The 20021-nt window shown below is 45.2% G+C and overlaps 1 protein-coding gene and 2 long non-coding RNA genes across 3 annotated transcripts; 1 reads left to right on the top strand and 2 right to left on the bottom strand.

Annotated features, from left to right (window-relative positions):
* Window positions 1–2347: 2347 nt before the first annotated feature.
* On the bottom strand, window positions 2348–14810 carry Gm40760. The gene is made up of 3 exons (XR_872029.3): window positions 11923–14810; window positions 11092–11269; window positions 2348–4728 (listed from the first exon to the last, which is right to left on the bottom strand). It is a non-coding gene; the product is annotated as a predicted gene, 40760 (long non-coding RNA).
* Window positions 3901–5456, top strand: Gm30095. Its single transcript, XR_380789.2, has 3 exons — window positions 3901–3968; window positions 4040–4180; window positions 5253–5456. It is a non-coding gene; the product is annotated as a predicted gene, 30095 (long non-coding RNA).
* Window positions 14811–16509: 1699 nt separating the features above from the next.
* Window positions 16510–19567, bottom strand: Bbs10 (Bardet-Biedl syndrome 10 (human)). Its single transcript, NM_027914.1, has 2 exons — window positions 19339–19567; window positions 16510–19033 (listed from the first exon to the last, which is right to left on the bottom strand). Exons 1-2 carry the CDS (start codon window positions 19521–19523, stop codon window positions 17077–17079), a joined length of 2142 nt encoding a protein of 713 aa, NP_082190.1. The 5' UTR covers window positions 19524–19567; the 3' UTR covers window positions 16510–17076.
* Window positions 19568–20021: the final 454 nt, after the last annotated feature.

Genomic DNA, 20021 nt, shown 5'->3' with positions numbered 1-20021 from the left:
TGTTTAACCACAAGGGGAATTCTTAGCATCAGGAGACAGAGCTACCAGGACACAGCTGCAGTTTCCATGGTTACCTGTTACATAACGGCTTACTTAACAGGCCCCAAGGTGGTGCAGTATCTCTCTTAGCAAAATGCCTTCCACTTTGAACTTAGTTGTCAAAAATAGCAAAACTGTTTTCTCGTTAATGACTGAATGGTATTCAGTTGTGTATACACAGAACAATTTCTCGGTCGACTTACCTGTCAACTGCACGCAGATGCCGTGAATAGCACCAAACGTGGATACACTTAGGTGTTATTTCATTTCCTTTAGTCACATACCCAGAACAGGAGTGCTGGACCCACTGCTGATTTACTTTTAGTTTTGTGGGAACCACCCACGCTATTTTTTTTTCCAGAATGGGTGCATTAATTTCCTAATTTCTAAGTGTACAGATGCGGGGAGGTTCCTCTCTGTTTAATTCTGGCAGTCCAGTCTTGCCATGAAAGCCAGGCTTACTTCATCTTAAAACCCTCTCACCCTTAGCCTCTTACATGTCCCAGGCGTTCCGGGAACTTGATCACAGGTTCCCTTTCCTCCTCGTCTTCACCAGTCCTTCCTGAACTAATGAAACACTAGGACCAGAAGCAAACTGGGGAGGAAGGAACTGATCTGGCTTACATTTCCACAGCACTGTTCATTGTTGAAGGAATTCAGGACCGGAACTCACACAGGGCAGGAACTTGGAAGGAGGAGCTGATGCAGAAGGCATGGAGGGGTGCTGCTTAATGGATTGCTCCCCATGGCTTGCTCAGTCTGCTTTCTTATAGAACCCAGGGACACCAGCTCAGGGATGTTGCTACCCACAATGGGCTGGGCCCTCCCATATCAATCACTAATTAAAGAAATTCCCTACAGGCTTGCCTACAGCCCAATCTTATGGAGGCATTTCCTTAATTGGGGTTTCCTCCTCTCAGATGATTTTAGCTTGTGTCAACTTGATATAAAAATGAGCCAGCATGTGTCCCTTATTGTCATGTTCACGGCCACTCTGCCAGGTGATTTGCAATTCCTGGATCATAACAGATGTTATCACCCAGGAAAGCTCTACTTTTTCCTTCATGCCTTCTATCTTCTGAAAATTAGAATTTTAACCAATCGTCTGTTAAGAAATAAAATTCATCATCTATAACCACAGATGTTCCTAACTTGCACTGATAGAGTTTAAGGCAGTTTGCATACATTTAATATAAGACAATATGCTATATATAGTATACATTTATAATATGCTATATATTTAAGGGTATTCAATTAAGGAAAATACTGTGTGGGTTCTATTATTAAAATAACCCCCATGGACTCTTAAAGTCTAGATTGGGTCCACCGAGAAGCTGGTCTACAAGATCCTTGCTGACACAGTGGGTCCATAAGTAGTTTAGAGTTTCTATTATGTATCTTTTAAGGATTTGATCATTTGCTCTGAAGTTTAATGTAGTGGGGAAGATAAAACTAAGGAGGTAGTTAGAGACCTATTAAGCACTGGACTATATCCCCACTGCTGTGTGAAATCAGAAGAGGCTTGTGCCGGGTGTGGTGGCGCACGCCTTTAATCCCAGCACTCGAGAGGCAGAGGCAGGCAGATTTCTGAGTTCGAGGTCAGCCTGGTCTACAAAGTGAGCTCCAAGACAGCCAGGGCTACACAGAGAAACCCTGTCTTGAAAAACCAAAAAGAAGAAGAAGAAGAAGAAGAAGAAGAAGAAGAAGAAGAAGAAGAAGAAGAAGAAGAAGAAGAAGAAGAAGAAGAAGAAGAAGAAGAAGAAGGAGGAGGAGGAGGAGGAGGAGGAGGAGGAGGAGGAGGTGGAGGAGGAGGAGGAGGAGGAGGAGGAGGAGGAGGAGGAGGAGGAGGCGGCTTGTGTTACAGGTACAGTCAGGCTTGACTGAAGTTCACAGGGGATGGAGTTTTCTGTGGATCTTTAGCAACCCAAAGGGAGAGCGTAGGCCTTCAAGGTTAAATAAAAATGAATGGCATCCCAAAATAGGAGGAAAGGAGGCAGCAAGGAGAACAGACCCTTGCTTGCATTGCCCCAGTTCCTTTTCTGTAAAAAATACAAGTATCTACATCTGTTCCTTTAATTATAGACTTAGAGGATAAAATCCAAAACGTCGTGTGATTTAAGCATTTTTTTTTCCTTCTCCAGCTTTGTTTCTAGCCACCCCCAAACTCTACACTGTATTACCAGGGCTATCAAGGGAAGAATGTTTCTCAGATGTTGCTCCATCCACCAAGTTTCTTGAGACCAAACCCTAAAAATTATCTTGGTTCCACCCTGGCTTGTCTTTCAAAAAGACCCAGACACTCCAAGTCTAGAATTTCCACATTATCTTTATAAATGCAAATCAGATTATTGTCATTCCTCTGCTTAAATTGTAGGCAGATTATATATATATCCTCCCTTTTCGTTTTGCAAGAAATCCCTATCATTTCCTTCTTTGGGTCTCAGTATAGAATGAAAACCAACCACTCTCTAGCAATCCTCTGAGCTCCAGAACTTCTTAGACACCAGTTTTGTGACTTAACAACAATAGGATTCTTAGCCTTCCTGTTGGAAGACAGGCATTGTTGATTATCCAGTCCATAGCCTATAAGCCAAGCTGATAAACTCATATGTGTGTACTCTATCAGTTCTGTTCTTTTAAAGAACCTTACTAATACTTGAGTTTGATTCCTAGCCCCACATACATGAAAAATCGGTTCTAATTCCTTTCTGAACACTGGATCAACGATTATGTGAATTCAGGGTATCAGATATCAAGATGTGTCTTTAAGGCAGGGGACTCTGAAATACCTGAGACACTTTTTGAAAACAAACCCGTCTCTGAGGGGTCATTTACTGTTTGCTTCTAAGTCTGTAACACAGAACTTATGTTACATTCTGGGAGCACAGGGCTTGAGCAATATGTAAGAAAGTTCTTGGAATTCCAGCCACAGGAGAGAATTCAGATGGGTTTCATAACCAACTCTGGCAAGCACATGGCAAATTCCGGTGAGAAAGGAAGATGATGTCACAGCAGGAGAGAAGAGAAACTCACCCATATTCCCGGGGCTGGAAAGTAGAAGCAGATTGCTAATGAGTCCGCCAGCCAAGCACATAAGAGAGCTCTCTCTCTACACAGTGGCCATCTAGCATCGCACAGTAGCATGGAAAACAGTGTCCATGATAGCAGCTGTTAGAGATCTAAGCCGAAGGCCACTCCTCTACCAGCGTGTGCGAGATGGGTGTTCAGAGATGGCATGGAGTAGCTTTAGGAGTATGGGCTTCCCCTGGAGAAATGGTGACTTTATTCCCCACACATGCTTTCTTCCCCTCTGATGTCCAGCAGTGTGGTCCGTTCTACAGCTCACAGGTTTTCAGAAGTTCTGAGAAAGGAGATCAAGTCACTTGCAGCCATGGTCCAGGGATTGAAGGCTGGGAGTCCATGAAAGCAATGCCCAGGAACAAGAGCCACATCTCAGTGTCTCTCCTCTCAGATTCCATCCTCCAGGGGTCCCCCAGAGTCTTGCTCTGCAGTTGCTCCTGCGGGGCTCAGCATCCCTGCTTTGGCTCTTCTGGGAGTCACTTTGTTAAGTGATCCAGGCATGCCAGGCTCAAGGCCATCTCTGAATTCTCCACTCGGACCCCTCCACCAATGTTCTTTTCTGCCCTGCATCCACAGCTCCCAATAGCATGGTGCAGTAGCGTGGCATAGCGGAGAATGCCCACATCCACATTTTAATCCATCTATTCTCTAACTCACTCATTTAACAAACACTGCTACATTGTGGGGGTTAGAGATAAATGTGACATCACTTCTGTCACTATGGAGCTCACTAGGACGGAATGCCACAGCAGCAGGGCAGATGACCTTGCCAGTGGGAATGAAGGCAAGCAGGAAAAGAGCAAAGGCTTCCTTTTTCCACCTTCTTTCACGTGGGCTGCTACCAGGAGGTGAGGCGTGGCCCAGATTTAGGGTTGGTCTTCCCACCTCCAAGGCTTTAATCAAGAGTATCCCTTTTCAGGCTTTTGCCCAGTTGCTTGGGTTTTAAGAGAATCCAGATGTAAAGTCGACAACCAAGATCAACCGTTATGCTAGGCAACTGCTGGTCCTCTTGAGCATTTTTGAGAAGGACTTACAAAACTGATGCTTGCTTGGTATACAGGTAGTGGCTAAATTTTTACCATAATCCCCCAGAGATTGGTCCTTCAAGGGGGTGGATTCAAAAGAGAGTGCTCCCTGAGCACAACTCTAGGTCCCCTCACACTTCCTGAGGTACCTCTTGACTTCCAACAAGCTGCGAACTAAAGGCTAGGTCCCACTTTTAGGAGACACTGCAGAACTTAGTGACAGCTTGTCTGTGTTGAATCTGTCAAGTTCCTGTCACACCCAGCGTCAGGTTTTTGAAGGATGCTCTTGTAGCTGAGGTATTTCAGGGGGAAAGGTTCTGGCAGCAGTGTAATAGGGGGTTGGAGCAGATAGACCCTAGAGTCAAGGAATTCAGCAAGCCTGATGGATGCCCTTAGTCAGAAGGTAATGCTCTCAGTTAGCTTTCCATCCTATAACAAAACATCTGACATCCTACGCGTATGAAGAGAAAGCTGGCTTGGCGCTCAGCCTTGGAGATTGTAGTCTATGACTGGATGGAGATCTATAATGAGGCAGCCAATCATGGCAGAAGTATACATAGGCGTGGAACTGCTTACCACATTCCTGGGGAGAAAAGGCAGGAGAGAGGTCATGGTCAGGTCACTTGCTAGAGGAGCTCCTGTGTATGCCTCCCAGTTAACGATTTCCCCACCTCTCAAAAATGCCTCTGATACGCAGGTCATGGAAAATGTTTAAGACCTAAGCTATAGCACTAGAGTCTGTGTTGGAGGAGAGAGAGCTGATCTGAGTGGCCTCTCAGCCCAAGAGGAACAAAGGCCCTTTCAAAGTATGTATGTTAAAGGCCAGGTCTCAGGGAGCAAGGTCAAAACTCAGTCCTTTTCTCAGGTTTACAAGGTCAGAACTGGACCACCAGCCACATCAGCCTATTATATCTAATGACTGTATCAGAGAAAGATTTAGACTAGGAAATGTGGCAAATCCCTTGTTCCACCCAGTGTGCCTCAACAGAGCTAGAGAGATGTCTGAGCAATGCTCAACACCTCAGAGTTAAGGATGCAGAAACAAGGTGCTGGGCTGAGGAAGTGCGCGGTTACCAGACAAACCAGTGGAGCATGTAATCAATACAGGTGAAGATGGAGGACAGACCCAACCTCTGCAACTTCAAGTGACATGATGTGAGGTTAAGATGGGAGTGAAGAAGAAAACGGAAGGAAAATGCAGCATGAACTACTGAATCTCCAATTACCAGACCTTCCCATGAAGAAGTGCAGAAGTGTCAGAACCCTACAGTGGTTATGTGATCCATAAATGAAACTCAGGGAGAATGCACACTAAGTTGTTGTTTTGGGGTTTTTTTGTTGTTTGTTTTGTTTTGCTTTTTTGTTTTTTTGAGACGGGGTTTCTCTGTATAGCCCTGGCTGTCCTGGAACTCACTTTGTAGACCAGGCTGGCCTTGAACTCAGAAATCTGCCTGCCTCTGCCTCCCGAGTGCTGGGATTAAAGGCATGTGCCACCATGCCCGGCTTAAGTTGTTGTTTTATAAAAACAAAAATCCCAATCATACCATGAAGACTCCAGAGCTGGGGTGAAAACCTACCTCAGAGAGGCTGAGAAAGCACCCAGCTGACCTTCCTACTCCACCAATGTCCCAGAAGGAAAAAGCCTGTTGTTCTCCACAATGTCTTAGAAACCCTTCAACTCACTGACCCTCCTTATGCTCATTCCTTGTCACTGGTTGCTTGCTCTGCCTCTTGACTTAGGGTTGACTTTAGCTCTTGGATGAAAGGTGTGTGCTAGGGCTAAGGCATGCTACAAGGTTTTTGCCCGTTTGCAGTCTTGGGATTCACAAAGCAATCAAATATCCTGCCATACTAAGTGGCTTCGTGCTTATGTCCTTCTTGATCATCTTTTGGAGTTGAATACTGACAGCTGGAGGGAGGGGAGAATGTTCTTGCTTTTGTTTCAGACGACATTACATATGGAGCAGGAGAAGGACTTCGGCTGGACAGAAAGCAGCAACAAGGCTGAATTCTGCATGTGTGCTAGACTCTTCTGGAATAAGAGGGCATGTGGAAAATCTTGGACCATTAAGCAGATGTGCCGTCATGCTAGGCATGAGCGGCAGGAGTTAGCCACGGGGTCACAATCCCACGTCCTCTCAGAGGAGCCATGAATGTGCAAAGTGATTATATGAGACCTTATTATATTCTGTTTTCCAACTCTATCTCCATGACTCCTGGCTTTTAGATTTCATCAATGACTTCACTTCCAATGACCTTGGCTTTCTCTCCCTCACAAATGTAAGTTTTACTAGGACGACCCGTGCAATCCTGGTCACATTGGTGGAGAGGAGGGAGGAAGACCTTAAGGGAGGAGGGACAGTGAAACATGGGTGATAGGAACAGGGGAAAAGGAGAAATAGGTGAGGAGAGTCACGGCAGGGTAGCGCAGAGGATAGCAGAGAGGGGGATAGCTTACACTGAGGACTAAAGCCATATAGAAGTCTACTAATACATGTCTATATGTGTGTGTGTGTGTGTATGTGTATAATGTTTATAATATATAATCACATAAGAGCAAAAGAGAGAGGGGGACTTAATTGGCATTACCCTACACAGGTGATAATGCTCCTCCATTATCAAGAAGCCATTGATTGCCAACTTAAAAGCCCAGTGCCAGGTGTGAGATACCTCCTTATGATTCGTTGGTCAGGGATATCACAGAGACACCCTCCCCCCCAACCAACACAGGATATTGTCGTTGCTCTTGCTTGTCCAGCGGAGCTTTATGATAAGGCCCTATTGCTGAAACACCACATATTTTGGTCACAGGACCTGGAGAGATCAAGTTGTCACCAAACAGGAAGCTTTCTTCCCCCAGGCTAGCTGTCATAATGCTGGAAGATGCTCTGTGACAAAGTCGTCAACAGTGTTCCCCACCTGTGACCGTATGACCTACAGTGATGACCACTGTAGTAACGTGTGCCCATGTTGTACCATACCTGCCTCAGAGGTAATCAAACTCTTTCTATTGGGTTTAAGATCCACTAGGCAAGAGGAACAATATGCCTGACACTATAAATCTGGCCAAAGACCCAGGGAAGACCTGTATAAAGATCAAGCCAGCCAGTATCCTGTCATGGAGGAGGTGGGGCCTACAAATCCCACCCCATACTGAGAAGATACTGACAGTTGAAGAGAGAGAGAGAGTCGCCTTTCTCTACAGGCGACTGGTAAACTAACCCATGCACTAGTAGATGAGTATATTTGGTCAGCATAAATGTAACTCAGTGAGTTATTACAAAAGAAAGTTGGGAGAGGCTGGGGAGGTGGGGTTGGATCTGAGAGAGATTAGGGTGATGAGCTGGGGGTAACTATGATGGAATGACTTGTGTAAGACATAAACAATCACACTGTTCTTCTGCCTCCACCCTCCAGTGATCTGTCACCTCCCCGAGCATCAGATTCAACCACTTGGCCATGGTGGCGCTGACACATTTCTGATTCTTTCTGGCACCCCCACCTTCGACTTCCCAGTTCTCTGACTCCTGTCACTGTCGGGGCAGGATTGGCCATTGCTGGTCCTGCACCTCAGAAATTCTTCCTCAGAATTCCCTTCAAGTCTCTGCTCGAACCTCATTTCTCAGAAACGCTTTCTCTCTTCCCTGTAGACAACATGGCGGCCTTGTCCCAGGGAGGAAGGCCAGGGGCCCTGCAGAAGGAGATAGACAGCAGTAGTGTGGTACCCAAGTCATTCTCATGTAGGAACATCATCTGGCTGGGTCTTTCAATACCTAGCTAGCAGCCGTGTTTCTTGGTCACGTGTGACCAAGTGACCATAGCAGTGTAAGTCGGTGACTTAGGGACTGAGCTTCCTTTTGAAGGAGGTTGGAAGGAGATTTCTCTCTGTCTACCGTGCCATTTTGAGTTTTGAATTATTTGAATATGGCTGACCCAGAAACAAAATAAAACTTAAAAGCACAGGCCCTGTCACACACAGAGAGAAAGCTCTTGAAATAGTAATAAGGGCCTTGATGGAAGAAATGCAAATGGCGTGTGGAGGCAACGCTCCGAGAGTTGGAGTGGCAAATCAGCGGGATGGGGACGGTACAAAGGGATGAGGCTACGAAAGAAAGAGAATACTCTATTAGTTCTACCTTCCTGGAAAGTTTTTTCCCCCTCTATTTGTGGAAATGTAAGCAGCTTTGCCGGGCAGGCTACAGAGAAAAGAGAGCGAGGGAAGGGGCAGACAGCTGAGCGGTGTCCGTTTCCTTGGGAAATTTCGCAGCCCTGTGCCTGGCTCCTCCTGGGCAGACTACTCTCTAACAGATTTTGCCAGCCTACTGGATGACCCTCAAGGGAGCTACTGGAACCAAGCTGTGGATGTGGCCAATTTATCACAAAAACTGTCCCAGGAACTAGACTGTTCCAAACCTAGATGGCCAGCTTTTCTTTTACTGGTAAATCTGTAGGGAGAGTCAATATGCTTTTTCGGGAAGTCAATATGCTTTGTCGGGAAGCATGGGATCAGACCAGAAGGAATCAATGCACTCCACTTCTTTCCAGGCTGTTCACGCTCCAGTTACCCAAGAACAGACCGAGCCTCCTTTCTGACCATACCCGAGTCCTAGGAGGTCTTGTTTTGCTCTGTAGTTTAGACATCATGGGTTCCAAGTTTTACAATTTTAGCTCTGACTTATTTTCTGAATGTACAACATATGCATCTAGATCTACCGAGTGCACAGAGGGTGCTCCTGGAATAGTACTAAGAACCCTGACCAAAAAAAAAAAAAAAAAGGTCCAAATGACGTGTGGAAGAGCAGCCTGCAGTCCCCTGGGAAATAAGTCCTTTCTTCCCCAACTTGCGTTTGCCCGGATATCTTCTTATAGCAATAGACAAGACACCCACAGCAAGTTGCAAAGGTACAGTGAACTGAAGTATTGCCTTAGCATTAACCCGTTTTATTTACATATGTACAGGCAAACACAAACACATATATTGGTGAACCACCTCCAAGCAAGCTGTAGACACATTTCTCCCCCTAACTGCAATGCGTGTGTCTCATAAGCGCGAATCCTCCCCTACATCGCTAGGTGCTTCTCAGGAAATGCAAATCAAATTATGTAATTCCTTAGCTAAAAATTCTCCAAAGGTTTCCCTCCACACAGAATTAAGGAAGAGAGGGATTAAGCAGGTGATGGGTTTGTGGGAGTGCCTGCAAAGGAGAAGGTACTGAAGAAGTCACGTGGCAGGAGCAGGGCCCGCAGGGCGCAAACGCAAGAACACAGGCCGGTGCTACCACTCTATTTCCAGCAAAGCATGCTGGGTCCACTCACAGGAAAGCAGCGGCTGGCAGGACGGAGAGAAAGGCCATGAAGGAAGTTTGGGGAAGTCATGATTCTTTTGTTTGTTTGTTTGTTTCTTGATTATGATGGTTAAAAAACTGGATGTACTTGTTTAAACTTAGAGCACTATATAACAAAGGAGTTGTGCTTCGTTATTATGTAAATTATTTGTAAAGTATGTTTCAATAAGTTGGACATTTAAAAATATCTTTGCCAGCTTGTCTTGGTTTTCTTTCTGTTTCTGTGATAAAAAAATACCCTGACAAGGAGCAATATAATGGAAGAAAGGGGTTGTTTGGCTTACAGTTCTAGGTTACTGCCCATCGTTTTGGGGAAATTGAGGCAGGAACTCAACAGCTGGTCACATCATATTCACACTCTAGATCAGAGAGAAATGAATACCGTCACATTACCTGCTTCCTGATCATCGAGTTTTCCACTGTCCCACATAATTCAGGACCTTCAGCCTAGGGAATGGTGCTGCCCACAATGGGCTGTTCTTCCTACATTAGTGAACAGTAAAGACAGCCACCTACAGACAACCCCAGAGACCAACCTGATAATAAAAATGTGCTCTATGGAGACTCTCTTCCCACATGATTCTGAGTTAACATTTAAAACCATCACATCAGCTTTCTGTTAGTGTACCAGAATACCTGAGATCATCAGCTTTAAAAGCAGGGAACGTTCATTTTGCTCATAGTGTTGGAGGTTTTGTCTGAGGTCAGGAGGCCTCGTTACTCCTGAGTCTGTGGCACGTTGACCCATCACATACAGAACATGAAGCAGAGGAAGCTGAATGCCTTGTGTAGCTGGGAAGCTAACAGAAGAGAACAAAGGCTCTAGAGTTTGCTCTCACTCTCCCTTTTGAGGAGATGACCCCAATGACATAAGAACTCCCACCTAGACCCCACTGAAAAGTTCCACAAACTCCCCATAGCATCAGGTTGGGGACTAATGCTAATCTGAACATTAGCATTGTTCATACAGAAATTTTAGTGCCAATGCACTGTAATACTACTGAATTTTTCTTTTCTTTTTCAGTCCAAACAGTATTGATTCCTAATATATCAAAAAGAGTACAGCGATGATATTTAACTCATATAGTGATTTATCTATAGTTAGGCCTTAAGTCAGTGATGCTGTACTGGTGAAGATACCATCTGCAGTCAAGAGCTGGTCCATCAAGCTTTTACTATTTCAAGAATAATGTTAGTAAAGAATAGAGTTTCTCTGCATAGCCGTGGCTGTCCTGGAACTCCCTCTGTAGATTAGACTGGCCTCAAACTCAGAGATTCACCTGCCTCTGGCTCCTGAGGGCTAGATTTAAAGATGTGTGCCACCACTGCCTGGCAGCACTGGACTTAATTTTCAACAGTTAATCTCTTTAGAATGTCAAGATCAGATGATGTTTATGCAAATGAAAGATGGAGGGAGCCTATCGAGATAGCTTAGTGAGTAAAGGCACCCTGCATCGAAACCTGAGGACCTGAGTTTGATTCCCCAGGACCCTCATGGTAAGTTGCCCTTTGACGGCCACCAGTGCACTGAGATACATGTGTACACGCAGGTGTGCACTCACACACAATAAATAAATAAATGAGATGCAACAAGGACTTACAGAGAAGATGAAATTGATAGTACCATTGAGTAGTCATTCCACAGTCCATCTATTCCTTACAAAGCAATGGGGATGGACAGCAGACAACAGCAGCTGCACACAACACGAGGAATGGCTCTCACAAACAGAAAGTTCCAGATGCAGAAGAGCGCAATTTCACCTATCAGGTGTGTAAAACCTGGAAAAACGACTTAATGTTACAAGGGTGTCCGCTTCAGAGGACCTGGGAGCTGGCAGCTGAAGGAAGCTAACAGAGAATGAGGCTATTAAAGGGCAACCTTAAAAACAAACAAACAAACAAACAACAAAAAACCCTACACAACTCTAAAAGGAAGTATGTGGAAGGTGGTTGCTTCTTCCCTGTGCAGACCCAGAGAGACTTCAAAGGAAAGTCATCCTTCAGGAAGGCTAATCTGGGGCTTGAGTGGGAAATGTCGCTCCCAAAGCCCATGAGTTGGTCTCGCCTTCCATGATGCAGTGTTAACAGGCAGGGCATTTGTGAAAGGACTGGGGCCTGAGGCCTTTGAACTACAAGGAGGTGGTAGGAACTTCAGGACTTGGCATAGTTGGGGCAGTCCCTGGAAGGGCATATTTTGTCTCCATTATTTTGATTCTCCATCCCTCCCTTCCTCCCCCCTCCCTCCTCTCTCCCTCTAAATCCCTTCCTACCTCCATGATGTGAGCAGCTTTGCCCCATGATGCTCTCCCCTCCCTCCACCCCATGATGTGCCACACCACAGGCCTGGAATTGATGGTGCCAGTTACCGTGAAAACACAAACCAAAATAAACCTTTCCTGTTTTTAGGACAATTTTACCCGGTATTTTATTACCGTCACAGGAAGTAAGCACACAGGCAATGCAGAGCTAGCTTCTTTCAAGAGTGGGAGTGTCCTACCTTCACGGGACAGCATTCATCTGTATTTAAAAACGAGAATCAATATCAGCTCTCTACAAGATAGCTTCGCTTCCTACAAGTCTTAAGTCAAGGATCATGAAGCCGATAACACTAGAAGAATACTTCCTCCAGAGTCTTTGCCACGTATTCAATTTGTAATGCTTAATCTCCTTCGTAGGAACCAAAGACTGGCCTCAGTGGGTGGGAGAGTTGAATAACTGAATTCGAGAACCTGTCTTCCAAATATGAAATTATAAGTTGAGTGTCATTGTGCTTTGATTCAAAGCGCCTCCCCCGCAAATCTCATGTGCTGAACACTAGGTTCACAGTTGATGTTAGAAGGGAGTGGAAACTTTAGGAAGTGGGGCTGAATTGGAAGACTTTTGTGGGGAACACTTAAAAGGGTGTACCTGGACTCTGGTCCTTCAGTGGCTGCTATGAGACAAGCAGGTTTGCTCCCACCATGACGTTGAGCCTTGCCAAACCAAGCAACCAAATACCTATCAGATGACTATAGACTAACTGCAAACCATCGCAGGATAAGTCTTTTCCCATTTTAAGTTAATTACATTAGGTATTTGGTCACTGTGGTGCAAAGCTGACTGGACTACCACAGCTTTAAAACTACAAATATTCTTCTATTTCCATAAAGCCTTCTGGTCTAATCCACGAGCATGCTGACAGCACAATAACCATGCATACTTCTAGCTATCTTCCTAAGATTAGCTGTCAGGTCAACCAGGCATTGAAAAAAAAAAAAAGAAAGAAAGAAAGAAAGAAAGAAAGAAAGAAAGAAAGGAAGAAAGAAAGAAAGAAAGAAAGAAAGAAAGCAAGCCAGCCGTCACAAGCCTGTGGAACTCCCTTAAGACACGTGTGGGGATGAAGAGCTATCTCAGGATCACTGTCTCTCTGGGAGGGAACAAGGTTTGCAAGCAGGCGCTGTGGAGTATCTGGATAAAGTCTTGGAGCCAAAATAGGTCATGACAATCAATACGCGTGCACAGCACTCCAGGTCTCTGGCAGCGCTGGCCTCTCGGACAGTCCATGCTTTTACTTAGACGCTCCCTGGTGACTTTCTGCATCAAGAAGCTCGATGCACACTGGTTCCTAGGGAAGGGTTCAAGAAATAAAGACATGGCCCATGGTGGATTTCCTCCTTCAAAGGAAAACAAACGGAAGGCGCCAGGAACACATGGAGGTGGCACCCCCATTTGGGGTTGAATAGGAGAGAGAAGCTGAGGAGGCAATGCAGTGGTCTGAATGAGGGCTGAATGGGCAAATTGTACATCAAAGGGATACAGAGCACGGGCCGCAGCTGTGCTCGTTTAGTTTTGCTTAGTCCGAGACAGCCCACTGGTTTATTATTAAGTTGGTACAGTGTTCAGTATGATAGCGCTGAGTTTATGCTTTCATCTCTTCTTTCATGTAGAACCAAAATGCGCTGGGTGGTGTTTTGATCCCAGTGACTCAAGGCCTTTGTTGTTTGGTTATTCTGAGACAGTGTCTATGGAGCTCAGGGTCTATAATCTGTTACTATTTTTATATTTAAATTTGAAAAAAATGACTTGAATTCCATGGCATTCCATATGTAGCATTCCTCTCAATCAGATTTCTCACCACCCTCTCAATCAGTCTATTCTTTTCTTCCTTCTTTTCTCTCCATCTATTGGCAATTCCTGTGCCTATTATCCCCCAGGGTACTGTCCTTGACTGTGGTCAAACCTCAGCTACAGACAAGCCCACATTCCCATTCACAGGTAAGATGGAGTGGAAACCCTATTTTTTCCCTATGTCAGCTAACGGAAGTGCACGTGTCCCTTTTGGGAGACAATGAGCAGTTCCGGATCATGCTTACATTGCATTCATCCATCCCGTTGTTTTCGGCTTGAAACGTGAATCCCGCGACATTTCTTTCCTGTATAGCATGAGTAAATATAAATAGCTCTTTGGGCGGAAGATGTTCAATTATTTAGTGCCTAGTGGTTTGAAGATAAAAATGGCTCACGCAGGCTCAAGAAGACATAAGGTTGATAAAGGTTCCTGGAGGAGGTGTGCTTGTGGGAGGTAGGTTTACATGAGAGGTCACAAAGGGTCAGTGGAGGCGGCACATTAGCCTCCTTTTTCTTCCTGTGGCACAACAGACTGCATTTCCAAGCAGCTAGCTGCCTCCATGTATCCAGTTCACAGACACTAACAATATGACACCGACACTCTCGCCATTGAGCAGTGAGGCTGCTGAGTTCTCTTCCCTCGCACTTCGGCTCACCCTGTGACCCTGCACAGAGAAGTCCAAGTGAGCTCCACCAGCCAGAGACCCAAGAGGAGTAAGACACTTTACTAAGTACCCAGATTATTTCTCATGCAGCACTAGAAAACAAGAAAACGATCTTGACTTTAAATTTGTCTCAACATCCCCCGTGGTCCCACATTACTTCAGACCCATACTGTAACTTGGTTCTTACTACAGGTCCCTTCAAATCCCTTGTGAAATTTAATTACAGCTAAAAAATTATATAGTTGCTGGGAAGTGATAGCGTTTGACTTTAATCCCAGCACTCGGGAGGCAGAGGCAGGCAGATCTCTGTGAACTCAAGGCCAGCCTGGTCTACAGAGTGAGTTCCAGGACAGCAGTCACACAAAGAAATCCTATGTTGAAAATCTACAGGGGAAAAAAAAACCTATTTAAGCCAAGGATGTAAACACCCCAGTTTTAACTCTGTAACGATCACTGACTTAACAATATCCATGAGGGATAAAACTTTAATTTTAGTATTATTTTAGAGAGCAGTTCTACATCGTTCTGTTTTCCCCTCCCGCCCCCCACATGCCGGATCTCCTTCTCAGTTGGTCTCACTTTGCCCAGACTGGCCTTCAACTCCTGACCCTTTAGCCTCCACCCTTCCAGTGCTAGGGTCACAGGCACATGCCGTCACACATAAGTGCTTTGTTCTACACCTTCTGGCCTACCGAGATTTTTTGTCCTTGGAAATTTTTAAGAAAATTATTACCCCATGAAGTTTGGTATGAGCACCATGTGGCTAATTTATTCACCAAATATGCCCTGAGCATACTCTTACCGTAAAGTCACTTCGCAACTGGAACACCAGGTGCCAACCTTTCAAAGACAAACTCAGTTTACCGAAGTCTGACTACTGCAAGGCTGAAGAATATTCGAAGCAATAAAATAGAAAATGAAGCAAAATAACTTGTCAGCCAATTAAAAATGAACAGAGAAGTCGTACAGTGATTTAATGTAGATTCATTCATCTATGAATTGAGATCATCTTCCCTATTTCAACAAAATTGAAATAATGCATCATATGGCATAAACTTTTAAGGCACTGCTATATGTAACATAAGATCTGGGTTCTGTATGAAGATACTGTGGGGCATGATACACGTTTGTACATATGTGTGTGTATGTATGTGTGTGTGGTATTCAACTGCAAATGCACATATGGAGGGGGGAGGGAGCTGACTTTGGCTGTACTTCCTCTATTGCTCTCCAGTTACTTTGAAAGAGTGAGGTCTCACTGAACCTGGAGCAATCAGTTGGCTAGTCTGGCTGGCAGGCACGCTCCAGAGATCTGCCTGTCACCACCCTGACCGCCATGCCCAGCGGCAGGGTCAGAGGCATGCTCCGAAGCCTGGCTTCTGGGTAGATATTGGAGATTCAGACCCAGGATCCTCATGCCTCTGCAGCAGACCCCTTTCCCAGAGCTACCCCAGGCCACTACAATTTACAAACATTATTCGTCAGAAGGCTTTCAAATATAAAGATGTTTTTGTTTTACTTTTCCTAAATCCAGTCAGAAGTCATCAACCTACCTATTAACTTTGTAGAAAGTGCACAAGAGCATATCAGACTCACTGTCCAGCCTAGTATTTGCACAGTTAAGAATTTATTTATTGAATGAATAACCTAGGAGCATGGACATGGGTTGAGATAACACTGTTACTTAACAAGCACATTTAAACACTGGTGTAAACAAAACATTCTTTTGGGTGTTACAGTTACTAAAAGGAGAAGACCCTGTCCTTATTTATGACTACACACACAATAAAGTGACAGGGAAGCACTTGTGATCTACACTAGAGATAACTGTCAAATTATTTGTTGCTACTGAAATCTGGCAAGCACTGAAACAAAGAACAACTAGCAACTGTACAGAATCCTTACAAGACTTAGGAGCCAGGAGAAAACGAAAGGAACGAATTCCCCATCTTTTCTGGCATTAACTTCTAATTATAAAAGGTGAATTCACAATGAATAGTCCTATTTTTGAACAGGTATTCAAAGGTGCAGATTTTGGAATTATTTACTGTTTACGTGCATGCATGTGCATGTGCAGTGCCACAGTGTACGTGTGGAGCTTTGTGGAATTGGTTCTTTCTTTCCAATTCAGGTTGCCTGGCTTGGGTGGCAAATGGTCCTACTTGCTGAACCATCTCCCCAGCCCCCAACCAACCGTTTTCAATAACTAGAAATAAACCAAATGACAACCACAAGGACAATTAACTTACATGCTTCTTACAAAGAAAAATTGACTTTTATTTACTGCTTTACATAAGAGATAACATTTTATACTCATGTTCACAAACAATGTAAGATGGCATGTGAAGACCTCGTTCAAGTGGGGAGGTTACACGACTCTATGACATACAGAAAGTTCAAGGAAACAAAGTGGGAAAAGGTACAGAAGAGGGAGCTATAGAGGCAAGCTCCCTTAGACAGACTAGCGCAGACCAGAGACAAGGAGACAGATTTAGCCAGTTTTTGTTCCATAGAGCTGATACCTGTTGTCTGAATGGTCTGGTGGACTCAATGGACTTAAGGACTGGGTTGACTTCAGTCAGCCAGAAGCCTGTTTTAATATTTAGCTTGAGCTGAATACATTTTTTTCCTAACGTTTAGTGTTTGTCTGCGAACATGTGTGTACAACAAAGGACATGTCTCAGGACTTCACCCTCTCCTTCCACCCTGGGTGATGACCGCAGGCAGTCAGTCAGGTTTGCCATTAAATGCCTTTGCCCACTGAGCCATTTCTCTGGCCCCAGACTGAAAGTTCGAGCAACAGAAAACTGAGTGTTAAAATTCGTCTTCTGATTCTTGGTCAGCAGTTTTCTGAGGTTGCCTCTTGATGTTGATTATTAAATCAATGGTTAATATTTTCATCAAACACTGAAGAACTGAAGTTAGTAATTGGTACTTACCAGCTACTGACTCGAACCCTGATTGACCACTTACCATGGGTTGACTGGCTTGCAGTGCATGGAGAGACCGCATGTATATGTGTGGGAAACTGTCCTTTCCCTTCTTAGGCTTATAAAGGATTTTAGGGATGCCTAGAAGAGCATCAGCTATTAACATACTGATGACAGTTTCATCTGATTGTCGGCATTGTTTGGCATAGCTGAGAAGGTAGTAACTCATCAAAATCTCAAAACTTCCACCCACTGGCAGCACACAGCCTGCTGGCACAGTGGATGAACAATAACCCTGACAAGTACAGGTATCTAGTGACTTGCGCATCACTGGCAGCGTGTAACCCTTTCCGGCATTATCTGAGACCTGTAAGTGTTCGAAAGAAATTTCTGTTCCAGTGTCTTCTGCTGTAGGATTTCCAGTGGAATGATTCTCAATTGACAGGTCACAGTTATCAATTATCCCGCTTCTTTCTGGAGGCAAGCACTTCAGCATTTCATCTGTTTGGGATGGAGCTATTGGTGTCTTCTTGTGTGCTGACCACGGCTTACCTGCTCTCAATTCTGTATCTGAAGCCCCCAAACCTGAATATACTTCTAAATGTGTTTGAGTTTCCAATTTATTTTTGCTCTTTGCTACTATGTCCTGATACTTATCAGTTTCTGGTGAGTGATTACGCTCTCTGCTATTGTCATAAGCAAGAGGACTTGGGTTACATTGCTGTTTGGTTTGTATGATGTAATTTAGATCAAGGTCAGTAAATAGCTGCCGAAGCATCTTAAATGCTCCGTGAAAAGCTCTCTCATGCTGTTCAACAAGACCCAGAACCGGTCCACAGAGGACCATAGAGTGAGGTATAAATGCACATGTGCTAATCAAGCCGAGATGAACATACCTCTTGGATCTAAGGATGAGGGGCTTGCAAAACTTCACCAAAGTACTATCAGAAATTTCACACTGTGAAGCAACCTCTGGTAGGACACAAGGAGAAAGACCAGTGATCCTCTGGACAAGGGAAACTTCTTCGGCTGATAAACACTCCACCACTGATATGCTATTAAGTCTTGCACAGTAAATAACCAGGTCTGGTTGCTTCACACTGGTCAGGAGCAGTTTTACATTCTGACCACGCAAGTGGTTCATTACTGTTTTTGTCCTGTCCGTGATCCAGCACTGAGATGCCTGAAACTGTGTTTCTGAATTGAGAACAAACTCCGAGCCAGCCGATGAAAACTGAGGCTGGAGGATTTCTGTTACTATCACCATCCTAATGTCACCATCTGCTGGGCAGTACATAGAAAAGTCCCTGGGAAGCACAAGGCCATCTATGATTCTAGAATCTGAAACAGGAAGGCCTGTCACGCCAACATTCAACTCTGCAAAACAGTGATCCAACAACTCAAATACTTCAACCCCACTTTCACAAGCCATACACTTGAAAACGTAGTCACACATCAACTGTGAAATGAATCTGTGATTGTTTCTTCCCACTCTTCCACAAAAGTATGCTTCCAGGAGCAACTCTAGCGAGTGCCTGCACAGTTTTCTTCCTTCAGTGGATGAAGAAAAGACAGACAGGTAGTGCCTGCTTAAACTCCGGTCTACAATACAACCTAGGGTTTGTGTCTGAAACGTTTGCAGAGCCTGGGAAATAGATTTCCACTGACAACAGTTTTTCCAATGCCTTTCATGGCTCTGAATATTTTCAGAAGTGAATGAATCTTTTCCTTTTTCTCCGATTGCATGAAGTCCTCTGAGTAAATGGCAAAGAAAAATAATAAATGTCTTAGCACCATCTCCTGTCTTTTTAAGGTGACTGGAAACACACGCCACTATCATCCTGTATAGGAAGGGAAAAAAATAACTCAGATTTTCTGGGTTAAATCCACATTTTCATAGCTATAAGGCACACAGATTGTCCTTTTGACATATAGGCTTTGCTTTACTTTTCCTTTAACTACTTCATTCAGGGATGGGGAAAGAGTAAGAAGTGTTCTGTGCACGTGATGAGGTTTGGGGCTCGGGACTAGTAGTTTGGGCAGCTCTCTGATGTCTACACTGGTTTTATCCAGGTCCACGGCCTCAGGATGGGATGGGAGATTGAGGGAGATGCGCGCCTAGTGGAGGGCAGGAGAAGTGAGGTACCTGGCTAAGGGATGCTCTAAGTGCAGCGCCTCCAGGAGGCAGCCTCCATCCCTGCTAAGCAGCACCTCGCCGGTGGGCTTCGTACACAACACTTGGCCGCCCTCGGGCCCCACGCAGCGGTTCGCGATGCTCTCCAGCACCTCGGCCACCCGCAAAGCCGCCGTCACCGACCCCTGGGACGCCATGGGTAAGGAACCACGGGTAACGCTTCCGTTAGGTCAGGCCCGCAGAAGGGCGGAAACGGAAGAGGCGGGGAAAACGGCGGAAGAGCAGTAGCTTTGGCATCGATTGGCGGAAGAGCTCTATGCCCCTCGGTGGGGTGGAGCCCCGCCAGCGGTGGGCGGAGACTCGAGTGGTCCTGGGACGTCCTTACTTTCCTGGTTCACGTCCCGCGGGCCTCCCTGGCCACTGCAACCGCTAGGTCTCTGCAGGGAAGGGCTCGGGCTCGGGGGCGTGATTACCGCCCCATCTCGAGCTTACTTCTCTAGTGCCCCTGCCGTGTAGTTTGCTCTCCTTGCCTTCAAGCAAACGGTTTTAGAATGCAGGGCAGGCGGAGAGAGCTTGGGCATAGCCATTTCTAGGCTCGTGGCTTCCGCTGGGGTGTGCTACCTTGTGTGTGTTCAGGTATGGACGAAACCCCACCTAGTTAAACCACTTGAGCAGAAGTAGATGTTTGCCTTTTA

The sequence above is a fragment of the Mus musculus genome, chromosome 10, assembly GCF_000001635.26.
Source record: "Mus musculus strain C57BL/6J chromosome 10, GRCm38.p6 C57BL/6J".
Classification (NCBI taxonomy): Eukaryota; Metazoa; Chordata; class Mammalia; order Rodentia; family Muridae; genus Mus; species Mus musculus.
The sequence above is the reverse complement of the archived record's forward strand: the minus strand, read 5'-3'. Positions and strand labels throughout refer to the sequence as shown.

What these genes read in the sequence shown, in the direction of transcription:
- Bbs10 (NM_027914.1), bottom strand. Translation starts at nt 19,523, where the DNA reads ATGGCGTCCCAGGGGTCGGTGACGGCGGCTTTGCGGGTGGCCGAGGTG. An exon ending in TTAGAGCATCCCTTAGCCAG is followed by an intron (nt 19,034 to 19,338) that starts GTACCTCACTTC and finishes CTTCCTATACAG; the next exon opens with GATGATAGTGGCGTGTGTTT.